Raw genomic sequence first — 18,272 nt, forward strand, 5'->3', positions numbered from 1 at the left:
TTTAAAGCCCCACCGGATCTTTTTAGCAGCCCCATGGCTGTGTCTAACAGCCAGTTTCCTTAACTGTCATTTAAAGCCCCACCGGATCTTTTTAGCAGCCCCATGGCTGTGTCTAACAGCCAGATGAGGCAAAGGCAGTCACGGCCTCTGGCAAATCTAGCAATAAAGGCAGAAGGGTTTGTACTGAACCCTTCTGGTCAAAGCCCAGAAGTTAGTACTTAGTGTAGTCCATTGCCTGTCCTAGTGGAGCGCGTGGGATGAGATGGGCAGTCTCCCGTAGGAAAAGGTTACCTTTGAGTGCTGAGAAGACCATCTGGACAATGAAAACTTGTTCAGCAAAGCTTCCTGCACCTGCATTGTTGAAAAGAGGTCAGTGCAAATCCGACATGTCACCTGTGCTTTAGACTTTAAGGGGGCGGGTAACTTTCAATGGCCTTACCTTCTGATCCCAGAGACATCCAAAGAGTAAGATGAACAGTCCCTGAAGAAAGGAAGAAGAATTATTTTTAATTTTTTTCTTAGCTTTTTATAATTTTTAAATTTTTATTGGCACAGTATAATTAACTCACAAACCTGGGCTTCACTGTGGTTTATTCCCAGGAGCCCATAATTTGGCCAATTTCATTCCCCAGTTCCTCTCCCCTGGCCCCCATACACTTCCTCCTCTTTATTGGTAGAATATGTTCTGTTTCTCTCTAATCATGAACGGTATGTCCTGCAGTCACGCTATTAAATCCATCTCTATGTCCACATGATTCCTCATTCACCAAAAAGGTTGTACTGATAATCTAGGGCATGGATTGAGATCATTAGTTTCTCCTAATGGAGGCGTACTTGAAGCTCAGAAAAGAGAATTGTGTAGCTCGGAGTCACAGGCTCTGTAGCAGAAGTTATGCCGCGTGTGGCTGGGCCCCAGGCATCCAGAAATATCTCTCAGCCTCACCTCTGTCCCTCTCGCCTCTTTCCAGGGGTCTCCACCCTCGGGCAGGTTCCTATGCTTACCCCTTCTCATCAGGGGAAACAGAACTAATCCCCCTTTCCCCAGGCAGCAAAGACTCGAAGTCTATGTCTCTGTTATCTAACAAACATTTGGTTGTCATCGTCACATGTTACAGGAGAGCAAAGAGACGCCTTTCATTTTCATATAATCAAACAGCTCTTGTAGTATTTTGGGACATTTATTCTTTCATCCTTCAACAAACATTTCCAGAGAAACTGTGTTCCTTTCCTTCCAATGGCTCTTGAGAACCTACCAGGGCGCCGGGGACTTTATGAGGCCCCGGAGTTTGGGTGCTGAGAAAAGTGTCCTCCAACTGGGCGTGTGGCGCAGGCTTGTAATCCCAGGACTTGGGAGGCTGAGACAGGAGAACCGCACGTTCGCGGCCAGCCTCAGCTACTTAGTGGGGCCTCTGCAACTTAGTGAGCCCCTGTTTCAAAACAAAGAATAAAAAATAGGGCTGGGGGTGTAGCTCAGAGGCAGAAGACGCCTGGGTTCAATCCCAAGTACAAAAAAAAAAAAAAAAAGGTGTCCTCACAAAGAGACAGAGCTCATTGAATGCTGATGGGGACTACCTGGAGCCATTACAGGGCCTAATGGTGGTTCACCTAGGAGACTGCATCAAGATAACGTGGATAAATAGCAACACAGAGGTTAGGGAAGTGACGACCTTCCTTCCTGCATTATCAGGGTGTTTGGGAGAGACCTGCCTACGTGACTAAGCTATAGCGGAGGTCTATGGCAGCAGAGTACTGTGCCTTTCTTCCTCTCCCACTGGGGCCTTGAGTTACTTCTCTTTGGGGCCAAGGCTACACCCTCGGGTGCTCCCATCCTCCCCCGTTCCTGCTCCTGGTGCTGCTCCTGTCCCTAGCGTGTCCCGCAGGCCGGCAGGTGGGGCAGTTTCCGAGCGCCTGCCCCTCGGAGCTCACCTGGAAGGCATTAAGGAGGGTGAACACGATGTGGAACACGGCGTTGCTCCCCTGGACCACGGTGGCCAGACCGAAGCCCCAGGTGAGCCCCAGCAGTGGCGTGAGCACCCCGATGCTCTTGCTGATCTGAAAGAGGCTGCTCTTCTCCTGCTTGCAGGGCTTGTCTCCAATGGAAGGCCTCAGGATCTTGGTGATGACCACGACCGTGATGGCCATGTTCACCACCACGATGATCAGCGCCGGGATGACGAAGGCCAGCAGGGCCTTGGTGTCCTCCCAGTTGAGCCAACAGGCATTTTTCCGCGTGTACACCTGCTGGGGCTGGGTAGCCCCCACCGTGATGACCGAGATGACCAGGGGGCAGCCGTAGCCTAGAGAGAAGGCCACCGCCTTCTGGATGGACTTGCTTGCGTCGTGCAGGATGAAAACCAGACGATAAAAGAGCATGAGACCCAGCGTCAGCATCCAGAAAAAGACGCTGAGATAGAAGAAGTGGATGAAGAAGGTGGCGGCCACGCAGGCTGTCTCGCTGAGCGGGTAATGGTGGTCGTGGATGGCGGCGGCCACGATGAACCAGGTGTCGGCGATCAAAAGGGAGGCGGCGATGTTCACGATGCAGATGTGGCGCATGTAGGAGGTTCGGTTCTTGGTCACGGATTTCCACACCATCGCTTCCACGACCAGACAGGCCGCCAAGCTCAAGATGGAAAAGCCCAGGCCGATGTAAGAAATGATATCCAGCAGTATTTTTAGGAGCGAACCAGGGTCCGGCGAGTCGGGGGACATGAGGATGGAGAAGGAGGTGAGGTGCTCGCAGGTGCAGGAGACGCTGTCCGCCGAGACTTCCTTCACGTAGCACCCACTGCTGTCCCAGCCGCCGGTGTGGTTGTGGAGGCTGAAGTTCCAGAAGACGCACTGAGGTTTCCCCCCGGCGCGGTGGTTGTTCTTAAAGGTCATGGAGATCCGGAACGGCTGGGTTGCATTGTGGCTAACTGTGGTAGTCATCACTAAGCTGTCGGCCAAATTGCTTTTCTGACTGTCCTGAGCGAGGATGGCTCTGAGGGTCGGGAAAGCGACAGTGACAATCGCTGAATCGGGCTGCAGGCTGCCCAGCTGGCACTCATCAATGATCACGTTGCCCCAGAGGTCGGAGTCCGCAAAGACAAATTCCTGTTGGTAGATTTTCGGGCGGCCAGATCTGACTGCCATGCTTCTCATCTGCACGTTAGGGTGTGAGAGGAATACGGGTGTGCTGTCCCTGGGCTGGAGCACCCCGGAAAATCTCTCCACTGAATACAGTAGCTGCGAGCTCTGGTTGCTGTGATGTTCTTGTAGAACCTTCCAGGTGCTCAAGGTGGGCTTGCCCAGGATGACGTTTACGGTGGATAGCACATCCTGTAAGGGACACGCCCGGATATCAAACCCTAGAATCCTTGCAATCATAAAAGACACGAGAACAGTATCTCCCTGGAAGCTAGTTAAACACGTACAAGCAAGAGGAAAATGGAAGAGAAGTGAAGCATCCCAGGCAGAAAAGGTCCATGACCTGCCTTCTAGTGGCAAAAACGGAGAGAGGAAGGACCCCAAGGCTGGGAGAATTCACTGAGCATAGTGACCGCGAGATCTACCCTCTGGCTGCTTCCTAAGTCCAATTCAGGAGGATGGCAGACAGGTTCTTGTTCTGTTTCATTTCATTTCATTTTGATTTCAGTACTGAGAATTGAATCCAGGGGTGTTCTACCTCCAAGCTATACCCCTAGCCCTTTTTATTTTGAAATAGGATCTTGCTAAGTTGCTGGGGCTACCTTGAACCTGCGATCCTCCTGTCTCAGTCTCCCAAGAGAGCGTCCAGGGATCTCTGTGGATGCTGCCTAAGGCCGCTTTGTTAGAAAACAAAGTCATCTGACTCCCTCTCTCATAAATGTGAGCTTCAGCTGGGTGTGGTGGCGCACACTTGTAATCGCAGCATTTGGGAGGCTGAGACAGGAGGATCATGGTTCGTGGACAACTTCAGCTACTTAGTGGAGGCCCTTTGCAACTCAGTGAAACCCTGTTTCAAAATAAAGAATAAAAAAATAGAGCTGGGGGTGTAGCTCAGAGGTAGAATGTCCCTGGGTCCCATCCCTGGTACTGCAAGCGCGCATGCGTGTGCGCGCGCGCGCGCGCACACACACACACACACACACACACACACACACACGAGCTTATCTTTTCTCATTCACGCCCTCTCCCCAAATAATTTCTCTACCTCTCTTTGCTTGCCTCTCTGCCAGAAGTATGAGCCCCTGTAAAGATTAAATGGTGGTTTCCAAAATGCTGTATTCAAATACCCAAGCCCTGTGACTGTGTCCTTATTTGAGCAAATAGACCGTGTAGATGTAACTAAGTTAAGGGTCCATCCCACATTACCTGGGTGGGCCCAACTCCAAGGACCAGTATTTTTTATAAAAGGCAGAAAGGGAGAAGACAGTGGAGGAGGGCAGGAGGCTCTTATAAAAGGCGGAAAGGGGTGAGGACTGTTCTCCTCCAGAGCCTTCGGAGGGAGCGCGCCCCGGCAGACTTGGATTTCAGCCTCTGGCCCTGGAACTGTCATCAGAAGCTCCCCAGGAGCTGGTGATTTGTTTCAGCAGTCCTAGGAGACACCTATAACCTCTTTGACTTAATCACCACACTCTTCACCAGTCGGATTTGGTGTTGGGAAGGCAGAAGAAGAGGAAGGAGAGATATTTTTCCTGTTGTCCTGTCTATTCCCTGTCTCCGCAGCACATCTCTGGTAACGGCCAGGACTCTAGCTCCTGTGAGTGGTCACTCCTTCAAGGCTGGCTCTCACTGGACTCTGGTCCCAGTTCCTCTCTCTTCCCTGGGTGCGGTCATGGCTCTGAAATGTCGCTCTTCTCTGGGTGCCCACCACCCCCTTGATGAACTGACTGATTTTACTCTTGATTTTCTCTGTAAGAAACCCCCCATTAACGTCACTTTCTTTGAATTTTTGCAAGTGAATTCTTTTTCCTCCCAGAATTCTGGTTGCTTCAGAGGTCCTGGTTAGTGCTAAACCTTTGAGAATCCCACCGAGCACATATTCAGAAAACCTGTAATTCCTAGTTTTCTGGGATGGACCCTTAATAGGTAATAATTATTTCTATTTGAGCAAAGAAACTAAAGCAGAAATTCATGAAGGGAATATTCATAAGGTCCCCAAATAGATATAGCCAATATTCTGTGATATCCATCCTAAAAGCTGTAGCTGGAAGTGCACAGGTCATGTGATTTTAATCTCTAAGTTATTTCTCTAGAAAAGACAGAGAAGATGCTACAATGAGGCAGAATCGTGCTTTTTGAACAGAAATCCCCAGGCACGAAATGGGAAGAGCCGGAGCTGCCGTAGGCCTCCAGCCAAGTTACCTTCATCATCTCTGAATCCACGTGGGTTGGAATGGTCGAGAGAAGGTCCAGAATATTGATGATGGCCCCCAGGTTCCCGGGCGATGAGCTGATTTCCTGTTCCTCCTTGCCTGTACTCAGAGAAAGAGTCTTCAGGTACCTAGGGAGCTTTTGATCCTGAGAGGGGCTCTTGACCAAAGCCTAGTAGAACCAAAACCAAAACACATGAAAAACTTGCTCGTCTGCCCAGCCAAGAGACTACTGACCCGCTCATGGGAAAATCTCCCCCAGCTATAGCTTCCTTTCTTCTCCGTGCCCGTAAATATGTCTCATAAAATATACCTTATGGAGAAAAGATAGTTTACCGTGTGTGTGTGTGTGTGTGTGTGTGTGTGTGTGTGTGTGTGTGTTACTAGGGGTTGAATCCAGGGTGTTCTACCTCCAAGTACCACAGCCAGCCCTTGTTATTATTATTATTTTTTTTTGTCTTTGTTTTTGAAACAGGATCTCGCTAACTTGCTTGGGCTGGGCTTGAACCTGCAATCCTGTTGCATCGGCCTCCCAGGTACTGGGATTCTAGGCATGGGCCACCATGCCAGATGCATTATATTATCTATCAAATCAGAGGTCAAGTTCTAATTTGATCTCACTACCTTAGCAGCACCTACAGTGATACTTTGTGCACAGTGAGAATTTTAATGAATTTGGTGCAAGACAAGAGGAGAAACAGGAGATAACTTGATAAAACACAAATCAATAGTTCTCCCTTTTCTCAGTTTCTCCTTTCTTTAGTGGTTAAGCATATTTGGAATTCCAACTAGAATGACAATCATTCAAAACACAAACAACAACAAATGCTGGCGAGGATGTAGAGAAGTGGGAACTCCAAAATATTGTTGGTGGGATTGCAAATTAGTGCAACCACTTTGAAAAACAGTATGGAGAATCCTCAGAAGAATGGGAACAAATCTACCATATGATCCAGCAATACCATTCCTGGGTATCTACCCAAAAGGAAGGAAACCAAACTACCAAACTAAGGCATGTGTATCTATGTTCATAGCTGCACAATTCACCATTGCCAAACTGTGGAACCAGCCAAGATGTCCATCAGCAGATGAAAGGATTACAAAATTGTGAGATACGTACACAATGGAATTTTACTCAGCCATAAAGAAGAACAAAATTATGTCATTTGCAGGGAAATGGAAGAAACTGGAGAACATTATGCTAAGTGAGGCTGGTTAGTCACAAAAAGAAATCAAATGCTCTCCTTTATATGTGGAAGGTAGGGAGAAAAAGGGTCACAGGAGGAACTCTAGACAAAGAAGGAGATACCATAGATGAGTAAATAAGGATGCCCAACTGGGGATGATGGGAGGGAGAGGGGAAGAGGGAAATTTCCTAATGTACATGACGTACATTCACAAACACACCAAAGTCAATCGCTAAGCCAGACATGAGAAGAAGGGAGGGGGAGGGAATGAGTTGGAAGTTAAGGAAGGGCTAAAAGAGTGATGTGTGCATGTGTGCCTCCACCATCTTGTACTCCATTAAGATGTATGACTACAATGCATCAATAAAAAATGAAAATAAAAAAGAGTATTTGGAAGTGGTTGTCTAAAATGATGACCATTTGTTATAAGGCACTTATTGTTTCCCAGGCATTATTTGTACTTCATGAAATTTTAGGACTCTGTAGCTTAGAAAAAATTAAGCATGGAAATGGCCTTAATTTACTTTGAGAGAAAGCAACAAATCTTCCCCACTATATCGCAGTCACCTCTGTTCTAGATACAAGAAGAAGGGTATCTTTCCTTCAGATATGCAAGTTATCTGTAATAACTGGGGAAGCCTGAGGCTTAGAAAAAAACATTAAGTCCAACTGCTTTTTATTGAATCTTATTTTAATATTATGCCTCTTTCTGAAAATACCATAACTCATCTGGGGGTGGTGGCTCACACTTGTAATCCCAGCATTCGGGAAGCTGAGACAGGAGGATCATGGTTCGCGGCCAGCCTCAGCTACTTAGTGAGGCCCTTTACAACTCGGTGAGACCCTGTGTCAAGATAAAGAATAAAAAATAGAGCTGGGGGTGTAGCTCGAAGGTAGAATGCCCCTAGGCTCCATTCCCAGTAACCCCCCCAAAAAAACATAACTCTGATATCAAAATCACTCAAAACTCTTTGAAATCAAAATCACTCAACAGGGATCAATAGAAGAGGGGGAAATACCATTGTCTATTGTAAGTATTGAATACAAGATGCTGAGAAGTCAAAGCTAAGGTATACAGTTGGCCCTATAGCAGAATGCATACTTTCTGCCTTTGTATTTGATCTTAGGCATGTTCGAGCATTTCTAGGCTTACGTCTTCTTCAGAAAGGGACAAGTAAAAATTGCTTTGGAAGAAACGCAAAGCTTCCCAAGACCCATTTTTCTCAAGTGTAGAGAAACCTGGTCACCCAGAACCAGACAGACGGATGAACAGACAGGTGTCCCCACGGAGCGCTCGGGGTCACGGGTGCAGGCTGACCTTGGTGAGCTGCAGCAAGCTGTTGATGGAGGCAGAGATGCAGTTTCTGCTCTTCACCTTCCACCGAGAGCCTTCACACTCGTACGTGATGGTCCCGCCGATGGTGCTGCCAGGCTCTCTGGGAACACTTGAGAACTGGCACAACTTGTGGATGAGTTTGCCAGGCTGCCCGACGCCTATGGTGGGATGCTGACACATGACACTGTTGTCTGCATTGAGACACAGAAGCAAAAGAGGCCATTGAAAGGAACGGAAAAGAAAGCGGGAATAGAGTCAAGGTGGGTGTTATTATTGTTCTTGAGTTCATACCTCTCTTTACTTTCACTGACCTTTTCACAGCTACTTGATTTCCTAACTTTATTCCTGATCTTTCAAAGCTTTCCACAAAAAGCTATCATCTCTAACCTGTTCTTGCTTTTCCTAACAGGATGCATTTCTTCTATGCCTCATCCCAGGCATCTTTTATTGCTGTAGAAAAAAAAAATTTAAGACTAAGAAAAATAAAGAGAGCTTATCCAAAGTAGGGGTAGTCAGTTTTCCAAGAATCATAGAAAAGACATAATGTCTTCATCTAGAGAATCTAGAGTGTGGTATGATAGAGTCACGTGTGGGGCTCCTGGAACTGCCAACATCCAGGCCACCTCTTGCCCAAGGACATCGGGATGTCTAGGCTGGAACTTCAGCCTCCGCAGTGGTTTAAGCTTTCCCAGTGAACAGAATGTGAAGCTAAGGTGAAGAAACATTGCTAAAATCCAAATTTTTGCAGTAAAAATTCCAGATGTCCCTGACCTGCATATTCCAAGTAACACGTTTAAGAATGTGTCCCCTCTGGCTTCTCTGAAAGGGGATTCTAGTTCACCTCCACTCCTGAGCACACAAGAATGGGGAAATCTGTCTTAGAATCTGCCATCTCTTGGGGATCCCAACATTGACAAGTGGAACCCTGTCTTGCTGACATTTTTATTTAGTTAATCAATATCGAGACCTGGACCAGTAGGTAAAATCTTGAAATAAATACGCAATCATCTACTGGGAAAACAAGGAACCAGATTTGGTATGAAGAAAGAGAACCAAGATGAGTGGGTAGAACATGTTGGCTGAGGAGGTGACCTCAGCTGCCCCGGGGTCAGGGGACAGTGGCTCAGAGAGATGGGGGAGTCTAATTTGCTTCTGGCATTGGTGTTCAGGGCTCGGTTCCCAACACAGGTGAGAAGAGCCGCACCTCGTTCACTATGCTCCAACGGGCTTGACGATAGAGTAGTGGCCCCTTCGTATATCAGAGGTCCTGTTACTGGAAGGAAGACTTTGGAGCACAAGGAGGTATCAGCTCCAGGTTATCATTTATCTCCTTGCCCCTGTGTTGACTGAGATCAGCTCTTCATCATGGGCTATTACAGAAAAGCTCTACTGGTCATTTTACCTCCAGACCTATTTTATTCTTTACTTTGAAACAAGGTCTCGCTAAGTTGCTGAGCTGGCCTGGCACCTGCTATCCTCCTGGTTTCAGCCTTTTCAGTACTGGGATTACAGGCATGCGCTATGATGCTCGGCTCAGGTCATGGCCTTTTGGTCCCAGGGGCACATTGGCATATTGGCTCGGTAATGACTGAAGATGAGAAAGACAGTTGTCTATTTTTCAGATCAATTCTTTTTATGTAGCTCTATCTCAAGAAAAGAATGCTGGTAGGAACACACTCCCTTTGAAGAAAGATGAAAGAAATACTGCCCTTCCTGTCTGCCTGGTCAGCCGCTCGCCTCCCAGGCTCAGCGCAAGTGTGATTTCATCTGCAAAGCTTTCCTGGTCCCTTCCTGCTCACCGACCACAGCTGGGCCAAGTCAGCTCTCGTTTCCTGTGGTCTCTGTCCTTCTCCTAAGCTTGAGATCAGGGAACGTGGTTTATTATTTTTTTTTTCAAATCCCCATCATGGTTAGCCCAACACCTGCCACAGTAAAAGTGTCTGATGTATATTTATTGAATGTAGGAATGGGAAATAAAATGGATAAATGGGTGCTGGCTCCTGACTGCAGTATTTTAAAGCAATTTTAAACCCACTTACCTGAAACCAGAGTCAGCTTCATGGATGGGCTCTGGACTGAGTTATTAGCAGCGTTGGTGAAGTGACATGACACATCCACAGTTTTCGGACACCAGGAAACCGAGCTGGCTCTGAAGTTGTATTTGTAGCACACCTGCTTTCCACTAACTTCTTTTTCTAGGGACAGAGTTATTGAGAGCAGACGTCGCAACGTGAGTCCCCACAGCACAACTTTGGTCAAGCGATCCAACATGAACGAGCCTGCCAAGCTTTTCCCAGGAACGCGGCGCGTTCATTTTTAATGTGGTCTCATGTGTTACGGTGGAAATAAAAGGGAGGCCATGCTTGCTGGCGTACTAGACACAACTGTACCTCTACTGCTCATGACTCCACATCTGTGCCCACCTGCCCACCTGCCCATGGTCAGGTGTCTTTTCTGTGTCCCCCCTGCCCCGCCTATCTGCCATCCTCTGTGTACATTATTTTCTCTTGTGTTCACCGCGGTGGTTTAAGCACCTCCTTATGGCGCTGTCATCTCCACTGGCTCAAAAACTCCTATAGAGAAAGTCCCTGGTCTCATTTACTTTTGCATGTCGCAGTGCTTGGCTTAGTATCTGGCACATAAAAAGCACTCAAAGTGATCATGTTGACCATGGAGTGTTGAAATGCCTGCATATTTCTTTCTTTTACTTTTTTTTTTGTGGGTCTGGTGATGGAACCCAGGGGCATTCAACCTCCGAGCTATACCCCCTGCACTATTTTTTTATTCTTTATTTTGAAACAGGGTCTCACTGAGTTACAGAGGGCCTCACTAAGTAGCTGAGGCTGTCTGCGAACAGCGATCCTCCAGTCTCAGCCTCCTGAAGGCTGGGATTACAAGCATGCGCCACCATGCCTGGCTTGCATGTTTCAATATCCAAGTCGAATACATCTCCTCCTACACTGCACTGGTCACATTATAAAAGAGAAGGCAAAAAAAAAAAAAAAAAGAGACCTGTTCTGTTGAATTCTCTTTTTGATACATCAGTATGTTTCCTGGTCCCTAGTTTGGGGGGAAATTTTTATTTTATTTTATTTTATTTTATTTTTCAGTACTGGGGATAGAACCCAGGAGCATTCTACCTCTCAGTTATACCCCTGCCCTATTTTTTATTCTTTACTTTGAAACAGGGTCTCACTGAGTTGCAAAGGGCCTAAGTAGCTGAGGCTGTCTGCAAACCGCGATCCTTCTATCTCAGCCTCCCCAGTGCTGGGATTACAAGCGTGCGCCACCGCGCCCGGCGAGGGGAGACTTTGACTCCACGTAAGTGATGTGTATGTCCTAGTGGTTCAGCAGTCCACATCTTACCAGCAGGAAAGGTCAAGGAGTCCACTTGGAACATGACTCTGTAGTCCTCGTCCTCCTCTACGCAGCACCTGAAGTGATGGGAACCTTTGCAGAGAACACTGGCTTCCAGGGGATCGATCATGATGTTGGACCGCAGGGGCAGCGGGTGAACAGTAACGTCTTTGGTCGCAATGCTGTACGAGTTCTTGTATCTAAATACGCAGTGGTAGGTTCCTGAGTGGGAGGAATCAGAATGGGATGGAGTAAAAGAATTGCTCTTATAAGCATTTTCTGGGAAGGAGAAGAAGAATCTGGCGTTCCCTTTTCGAAGGGCATCTTTGTGCCACCATGCCTGGCTAAAGTCTTATGATTAATCTTAATCAAAAGAAACTAGTATCTGTCAGAAATCGGGGTTCAGATGCAACACCAGGGCCGCTCGTGGCAGTCTTTGGCTTCCTTCACGTTGGCACCTTCCTTAGCACTGGAGGAGAAAAAGCTTAAGAGATCTCCCCCCCTTCCAGCTTCTCTATGTATCTAAGATGGAATAATAACATCTCCCCCAAAGGACTTGCTCCAAGGGAAGATAGAACAGAAGGCGGGCATGGGGCAGTGCAGCTTGGACAGTAGCTATTATGCCAGGTGTCTAGAAGATGGCGCCTCACTCACCATTCCACTCCCTGGTGGAAGTCTTCACTGTGAGCACGGACTCGGCCCCGTCGGGATACCTCCGCGTGGTGTAGAACTTTTGAAATATCTTAATCCCCGCAGAAGTGTTCCAGTAGAACTCATCATAGTTACTGACGTCGCTGATGCATTTTATGGAAAAGTTTTGTCCCTCAGAAACAGAAATTGGGTCCGGGGTTATTGTCAGGTTGGCTGGAAGAAGGCAAATAAAAAAGACAAAGAGAACCGATCGACAAGTCCGGGGTTTAGTCTTTCTGGTGACGGCAACACGCGGGTGAAATGCAAGACAGAGACAGCGATCGCGGACCGTCCTGACTCTACGCGGCGGAATTGGTACCTTGCTGCTCCTGGGCTTTACGTGTCTCTAGGCTGTTCGCGGTGATGCTCTGAACTGTACTGACTGCCATCACATGCCTGAGGAACGGGTGCACTTCCCCTTTGTGGCTGGAATTAGCTCCTGATGATCAGCAGGACGAGAGGTTGCAAACTTAGGGGTGTTGTGAAACCCAAGCTCCCCGCCAACCTCCTAACAATCAGCCTCACTGTCTACCAGGACCACATAACACCACGCAGTAGCCTAAGTCTGCCCTCTACATCTCTCCTCCGTGGCAACCTGAGCCTCCTCCAAACCTGCTTCTCCTCTGCCTCCCCAGGACTTCCCGCTGGGTCTGGTATACAGTTAGCGCTTAATAAACAATAGATTGATTTCTGGAACTACGTTATCACTGAGCGGAATCATAGAATTGATTGATAATTCCACTTGGCCTGTCTCAGCAAACTGGGATCTTAACGGGCATCTTGATGTCAACTACATTAGAATTATCTAAAGCTGCTTATGTTGATTACATGTTTACTACTCTTTGTGTATGTGTGTGGGAAGGGGGCGCTGAGAATAGAGCCCAAAGGCATTCTACTTCTGAGCTACAGAGCCAGGTTTTATTATTTTATGTTGAAACAGGGTCTCACTAAGTTGCAGAGGGCCTCACGAAGTTGCTGAGGCTGGCCACGGACCTGGGATCCTCCCGACACAGCCTCCCAAGTACTGGGATTACAGGTGTGCTCCACCACGCCTGGCGTGTTTACTACTCTTTCTGAAAAGTTTCAGGCAGATTCATGAGAAATTATTTATAGGAAATGTACACAAGGACCATGACAAATATAAAGGCTTGTCTGAAAGTGACGCTCTTTTTGTCTTTACTCTCCCTTTTCCATTTCTCCTGGTGACATTTCAAAAAGCCATTAGGTTCAGTCTTCCATGGTTAACAGCTTCAAGCCAGGAGCACCTGGTGCTCATGTTTTCAATCAGTGTAATATCTCATTTTTAATAATTTTTCCGCTTAGTATAAAGTATTATTATTATTATTATTATTATTATTATTATTGTACTGGGGATGGCACCCAGGGGCATTCTACCTCTGAGATACACCCCCCAGCCCTATTTTTTATTCTTAATAAAAAATAAAAGGGTCTCACTGAATTGCAAAGGGCCTCACTAAGTAGCTGAGGCTGGCTGAGAACCGCGATCCTCCTATCTCAGCCTCCTGAATGCTGGGATTACAAGCATGTGCCACCATGCCTGGCTAAAGTCGTATGATTAATCATTATCAAAAGAAACTAGTATCCGTCAGGAATCGGGGTTCAGATGCAACACCAGGGGTGCTCGTGGCAGTCTTTGGCTTCCTTCACGTTGGCCTCCCTGGCTGTTCGGGTGTGGAGATGGTTCCCTAAGGCTTAGCTGATTCTGAGAGTGGAATAAAAAAGGCCCGTGGAACCATGAATCTGGTCCTCTTGATTCTCAGATGCGGCCCAATTACCAGGTCTATGCTTTTCAGCAAAGGTTTAAAAAATGTCCCTAAAACATACCCCAGTTCAGCATAGAGAAGCAAAGTTACAATGAGCAATTTGAAGAAGGTTTGGGTTTATCTGAACATCTATTCACTGCCTTAGACAGGAATTGCTCATGGGAATGTTTAGCAACTGGTAGTTTTCTGTAGTGAAAGCAGGTAGGTGCTTCCAGTTTTAACTCTGAGTACATGGGCCTATATATAAACCTAATTTTGATCTCGGTACAGATGCTAAATCACCATAGTAGGAAACTTGAAGGAAGAGTTATGGGTCTTAGGGTCTTTGTAGGTTGCTGAGAGCCTCACTAAGTTGCTGAGGCTGGTCTCAAACCTGAATCCTCCTCAGCCTCCCAAGTACTGGGATCACATGCTCCGGCTCCTGGTATTGCTTTCATCGGTCCTTTCTCTAAATTTTTTCACAAAAAGGCCTAACGATACATTTACATAGTACAATTTTATAAGACAGGTGGAAAAGCATTTTTGTGGTTAATGAATGAAATTATAATGGTTTAGGACATGAAAAGAAATGATAACTTTAAGACGTCTAACCAAACCGAATTGAGGTTTATGAACAAACCTTTGTTCTAACATTTGTGAAGTGACGGCAAAGGAACATTTAGCTAAAGCTTTCTGTAGTATAACTTTTAGGACGGGTCAGACGGGAAGAGGCTGGTGGACGGCACTGAGGGGCGGTGGGGGTGAGGCAAGGTGCTGGATCTAAGGAAGGAAGAATGAACTGTGGGCAGAAAGGGGGCACATGGGGCTGCGGTATCCTGATTATGAACGCCATGGTCATAGGACTAAACTCACCATGAAGAGAACTCCCAGTCCCTCCTCTGCCTCACCAGGACAGAGCAGCCAATTCCTTCCCCAAGGCCACCATTTTCTACCTCTACCCTTCCCAGGTTTAGTAACATTCCATCGGAGCTTAAATAGCAGAGAAGGGAACCTCTTGTCTCTTTGTGTAGCTTACTCCAACCACAACCCACTCCCAGGGAGATCCCCGCTTTGTCTTGCCCATGGATCTTCCCAGTTGAGTGGCAAGTGAAACGTATCTATGGCTAAAAGGTGTGGTGAGAGAGTTCTTACCCACAGAGATGAACGTCACGCCTATGTCCTTACTGCCCCTGGCCCCGTGGGCACTGCTGAACTCGCACGTGTAGATGACTGTCGTCCCAGATGACCCGCTGGGACACTGGGTTCCGTTGGCTCTGAGGATGTAACTGCTGCAGCCAGAGTCTAGATTAGTTTCTGGGTATCCTGTAACGGCAGAAGCAATTCTTTTACTATTACGGTTGGCTGATTCGCCTAATTTAGCTGCAAAGAGGCCAAATTAATAAAAAAACAAGATTACTATTCAAATTAGATTTGTTCTCTGGGAGGCAGAAACAAGAGGACCATAGGTTCAAGGCCAGCCTCTGCAACTCGGCTAGACCCTTAGCAACTTAGTGAGACCTTGCTTCAGAATAAAAAATAAAAAGGACTAGGAGTATAGCTTAGAGGCAGAATGCCCCTAGTTCAATCCCCAGTACCTCTGATAGATCGGGTCCCTCCTCCTCCCCTCATGGGACAGGAGGCAGAAACCGGAAGCCAAAAGCAGACATGTCTTGAGACTCCAGATGTCCCGAGAGGGCCGGCATTCCCACGCAGCTGGCCCCACCACAGCCCCCCCCACACACATAAATACCCTCACTACCTCTCTGCAGTGTGACTCTGCTGACTGTGACTCTGCAGACCAGTTGGTCCCTTCCCCCATGGTCAGCAGACCTCCCCCAAAGGTGCCAGTTGATTAAAGAGGCCTGGTCTCACACAATAACTTGGCTGGCTTTGCCTCCTTTGCGACCCCCGACTCAATTTCAACGTTACAACTTCCACTCCACCCCCAAAAATGTTTAGATTGGTTCTTTTGGAATGGAGAGGTGGGGCTTCCTGAACACTACCACTGGCTATCAAGTATTGTTGATAAAGTTTCTTAACTGCTAGGTGCCTCCGTTTATTCAGATGCTAAGTGAGGGAAGGAATAACAGCTAATACCTAGGACTCCGGTCAGATTTGATGACATAACATTATACAAAGCTTTACAACAGTGCCTGATAGGGCCCCATTCCCAACAGGCCATCAGTGATGGTCACTGGAATGTGAAAAATTAAGAAAAGAGAGAGAAGCAAGGTGTCCGGCTATGATTTTAATCGAAAGAAATGAATCACATTAATTTTATTAATTATTATTAACTACTATTATTACTGAAGGGAACAATGACACTGGACATCTGGGGGTCCTCTCCATTGAAAGCACGTTCACAGCTTGTTCCTTTTATTAAGGTTGAATTATTTAGTAGACCCTTCAATTTTATGTTTTCTCAGTTGCCAGCCATTTTGTCACAGCGTGGATGGAGGAACCTCAGAAGAATGAGAACGAACCTAGCCTATGACCCAGCTCTACCCCTCCTGGGCATCTACCTGAAAGAATCGAACCCAGACTACCACGGTGCCGCACACACAGCTATGTGTAAAGCAGCACCATTCGTGATTGCCAAACTAGGAAACTAGCCTAAGTGTCCACCAGCAGATTACAGATCAATGGATTACAAAATCATGAGATATACATGGAGTGGAATTATACTCGACCCTAAAAAAGAACAAAATTCTGTCATTGAAGGTAAATGGATGAAACTGAAAAATATTATGAAATTAGTCGGTCTCCAAAAAGTGAAAGGTGGGTTGCTCTCCCTCTTATGTAGAAGCTAGAGAGAAATTGAGACATAGAAGGGGCTCCAGACAAAGGAAGAGAAATCTTATGTAGTGAGGCAGGGGACATAACTGAGGGCGACTGAGGGAGAAAGGAGGCTTGAAGAGGAATACAGCTCACTGGACATGACGCTCACACACACTTATCAATGCCGATCGCAATGCCGTGCAAGGAGGGAGCGGGGTGGGGACTGGGGAGGTCTCACCAACTGCCCTGTGCCCGAATGCCCATCACCCTGAACTTTAACATGATGTATGATGACAGTGCGCCAATAAAATAAAATCGCTCCCTTTCTGTACCCTCCTTCCCATGCCCTGAAACATCACGCCCGCCAGGGGGAAAGCATCTTTCCCCCTGAGCGAGGGTTCTAGGACCCCTGGATCTAACGCTTCTGCTGGAATCCCTTCACTTCCTCTTCACCGTCCATGGCCTGCTGCCACACACACCTATGCCACTGCCCAAATACCACCCTTCCCAAAATGGAAGGAAAAGACTGTCTCTTGGCTGTTACCAACGCAAGCGCACCTTCTTCCGTACCGTTTCGGCTGCTCGGCGATACTGGAAATACCAGTTGCCATGTATCCAGCTGTCCTGCCCAGTCCCCAACTGCGTGTTCAAATCACCCAGTGATGTCCACCTTCACCCCGCTTGGCTGCACTGGCTCCCCAGCTCTTGGAGGGTGTCCCCGCCCTCCGCAGAGCTCGCTCCTTCATCACCCTCTTCTGTGTCTTCCTTCTCTCCTCTGATTCGTTCACTATAGTCCTCAGACACACTCAAGTTCTCTCTTCCCCAGAAGGCCTCTCTCCAATCCCGGAGCTCTTCTGGCCACCAGTGAATTTCCTTCCTTGCTTCCCTTTATGATTTCTTGGCATTTGCTGCCTCTGATTTTTCCCTTCTGTTTTTCATTGAATGTTAGCCATTGGCCTTCTTTATTCCGGACTCTACCAGGTGTCCCTTAAGGAGAGCGGTGCCCCCTCCTCCCTTCTCCGGCCGCCTGGACTTCTGTCCTCACCCTGCCCGGGCCTCCTCACCAGACCGTCTGTTCCCTCCTTACAAGCTGATGTACCTCGGGATCCTGAGCTCTCCCCAGATGTCCTGGTGCTAATTTCCCTCGTCTCTTCTCAACAATCCTCTCTGGCTCTGGCTCATATCATAGACCACGTTTGGATGGCTTCCCACACTAAGAGAAACAGCCTCCGTGGACACTTCAGACGCGAATCCCCAAGCGCTGGCTTGACGGCTCAGACACCTCCAACTCCACATGTGACATCTGCTTACTTTCCCCAAAGCCTGATCATCTCTGGGGCTTCCTCTCCTTCCTCGGGCAGCTCTACAAATTAAAAAACCTAAAAGCCATCTCTAATTACTTGAGTTTCCTCACATTGTACTTCCACTAGGCTGTTAAAAAAAATCTCTTACATTATGCTTCTGAAACATTTCTTTCTGAGCCAACCCAAGGTCGTTTGCGCTGGCCCCAGTGTTTACTGTCTACACTTTGCAAATTACAATAGCTGGGCTTCTGTTTTCAGCTAGTTGCCCCTTCGACCTGTTGGTTCACTCTCTAAAGAATTATTTTTCTACACTTTGGCTTTGATTATATGATGATCTTTCTTTTATCTTTAGAAAATCTAACCTTTGTACACAGAATAAAGTAAAATTCCTTAGCATAGTATGTGACATTTATTTGTGGTAGGGTTTTAATACTCTCTCTCTCTTTCTCTTTTTTCCTTTTTTTTTTTTGATACTAAATTTGAATCCAGGGGCATTCACCTCTGTGCTCCACTCTAAGCCC

At 47.2% G+C, this 18,272-nt stretch overlaps 1 protein-coding gene across 1 annotated transcript in view; it reads right to left on the bottom strand.

Moving 5' to 3' along the window:
- The window catches only part of ADGRF5 (adhesion G protein-coupled receptor F5), a gene marked incomplete at both ends in the record, with an annotated part of 73,697 nt that overhangs the window by 3,103 nt on the left and 52,322 nt on the right, over positions 1 to 18,272 (bottom strand). The window contains 10 exons of the mRNA XM_080700051.1: positions 292 to 351; positions 440 to 481; positions 1,927 to 3,321; positions 5,329 to 5,508; positions 7,842 to 8,050; positions 9,899 to 10,054; positions 11,226 to 11,438; positions 11,871 to 12,080; positions 12,226 to 12,345; positions 14,822 to 14,992. Of these exons, the coding sequence (XP_080556177.1) occupies positions 292 to 351; positions 440 to 481; positions 1,927 to 3,321; positions 5,329 to 5,508; positions 7,842 to 8,050; positions 9,899 to 10,054; positions 11,226 to 11,438; positions 11,871 to 12,080; positions 12,226 to 12,345; positions 14,822 to 14,992 (2,756 nt within the window). The remainder of the gene's footprint in view (positions 1 to 291; positions 352 to 439; positions 482 to 1,926; positions 3,322 to 5,328; positions 5,509 to 7,841; positions 8,051 to 9,898; positions 10,055 to 11,225; positions 11,439 to 11,870; positions 12,081 to 12,225; positions 12,346 to 14,821; positions 14,993 to 18,272) is intronic.

This window comes from Muscardinus avellanarius, assembly GCF_963383645.1.
Source record: "Muscardinus avellanarius genome assembly, chromosome: 8".
Lineage (NCBI taxonomy): Eukaryota > Metazoa > Chordata > Mammalia > Rodentia > Gliridae > Muscardinus > Muscardinus avellanarius.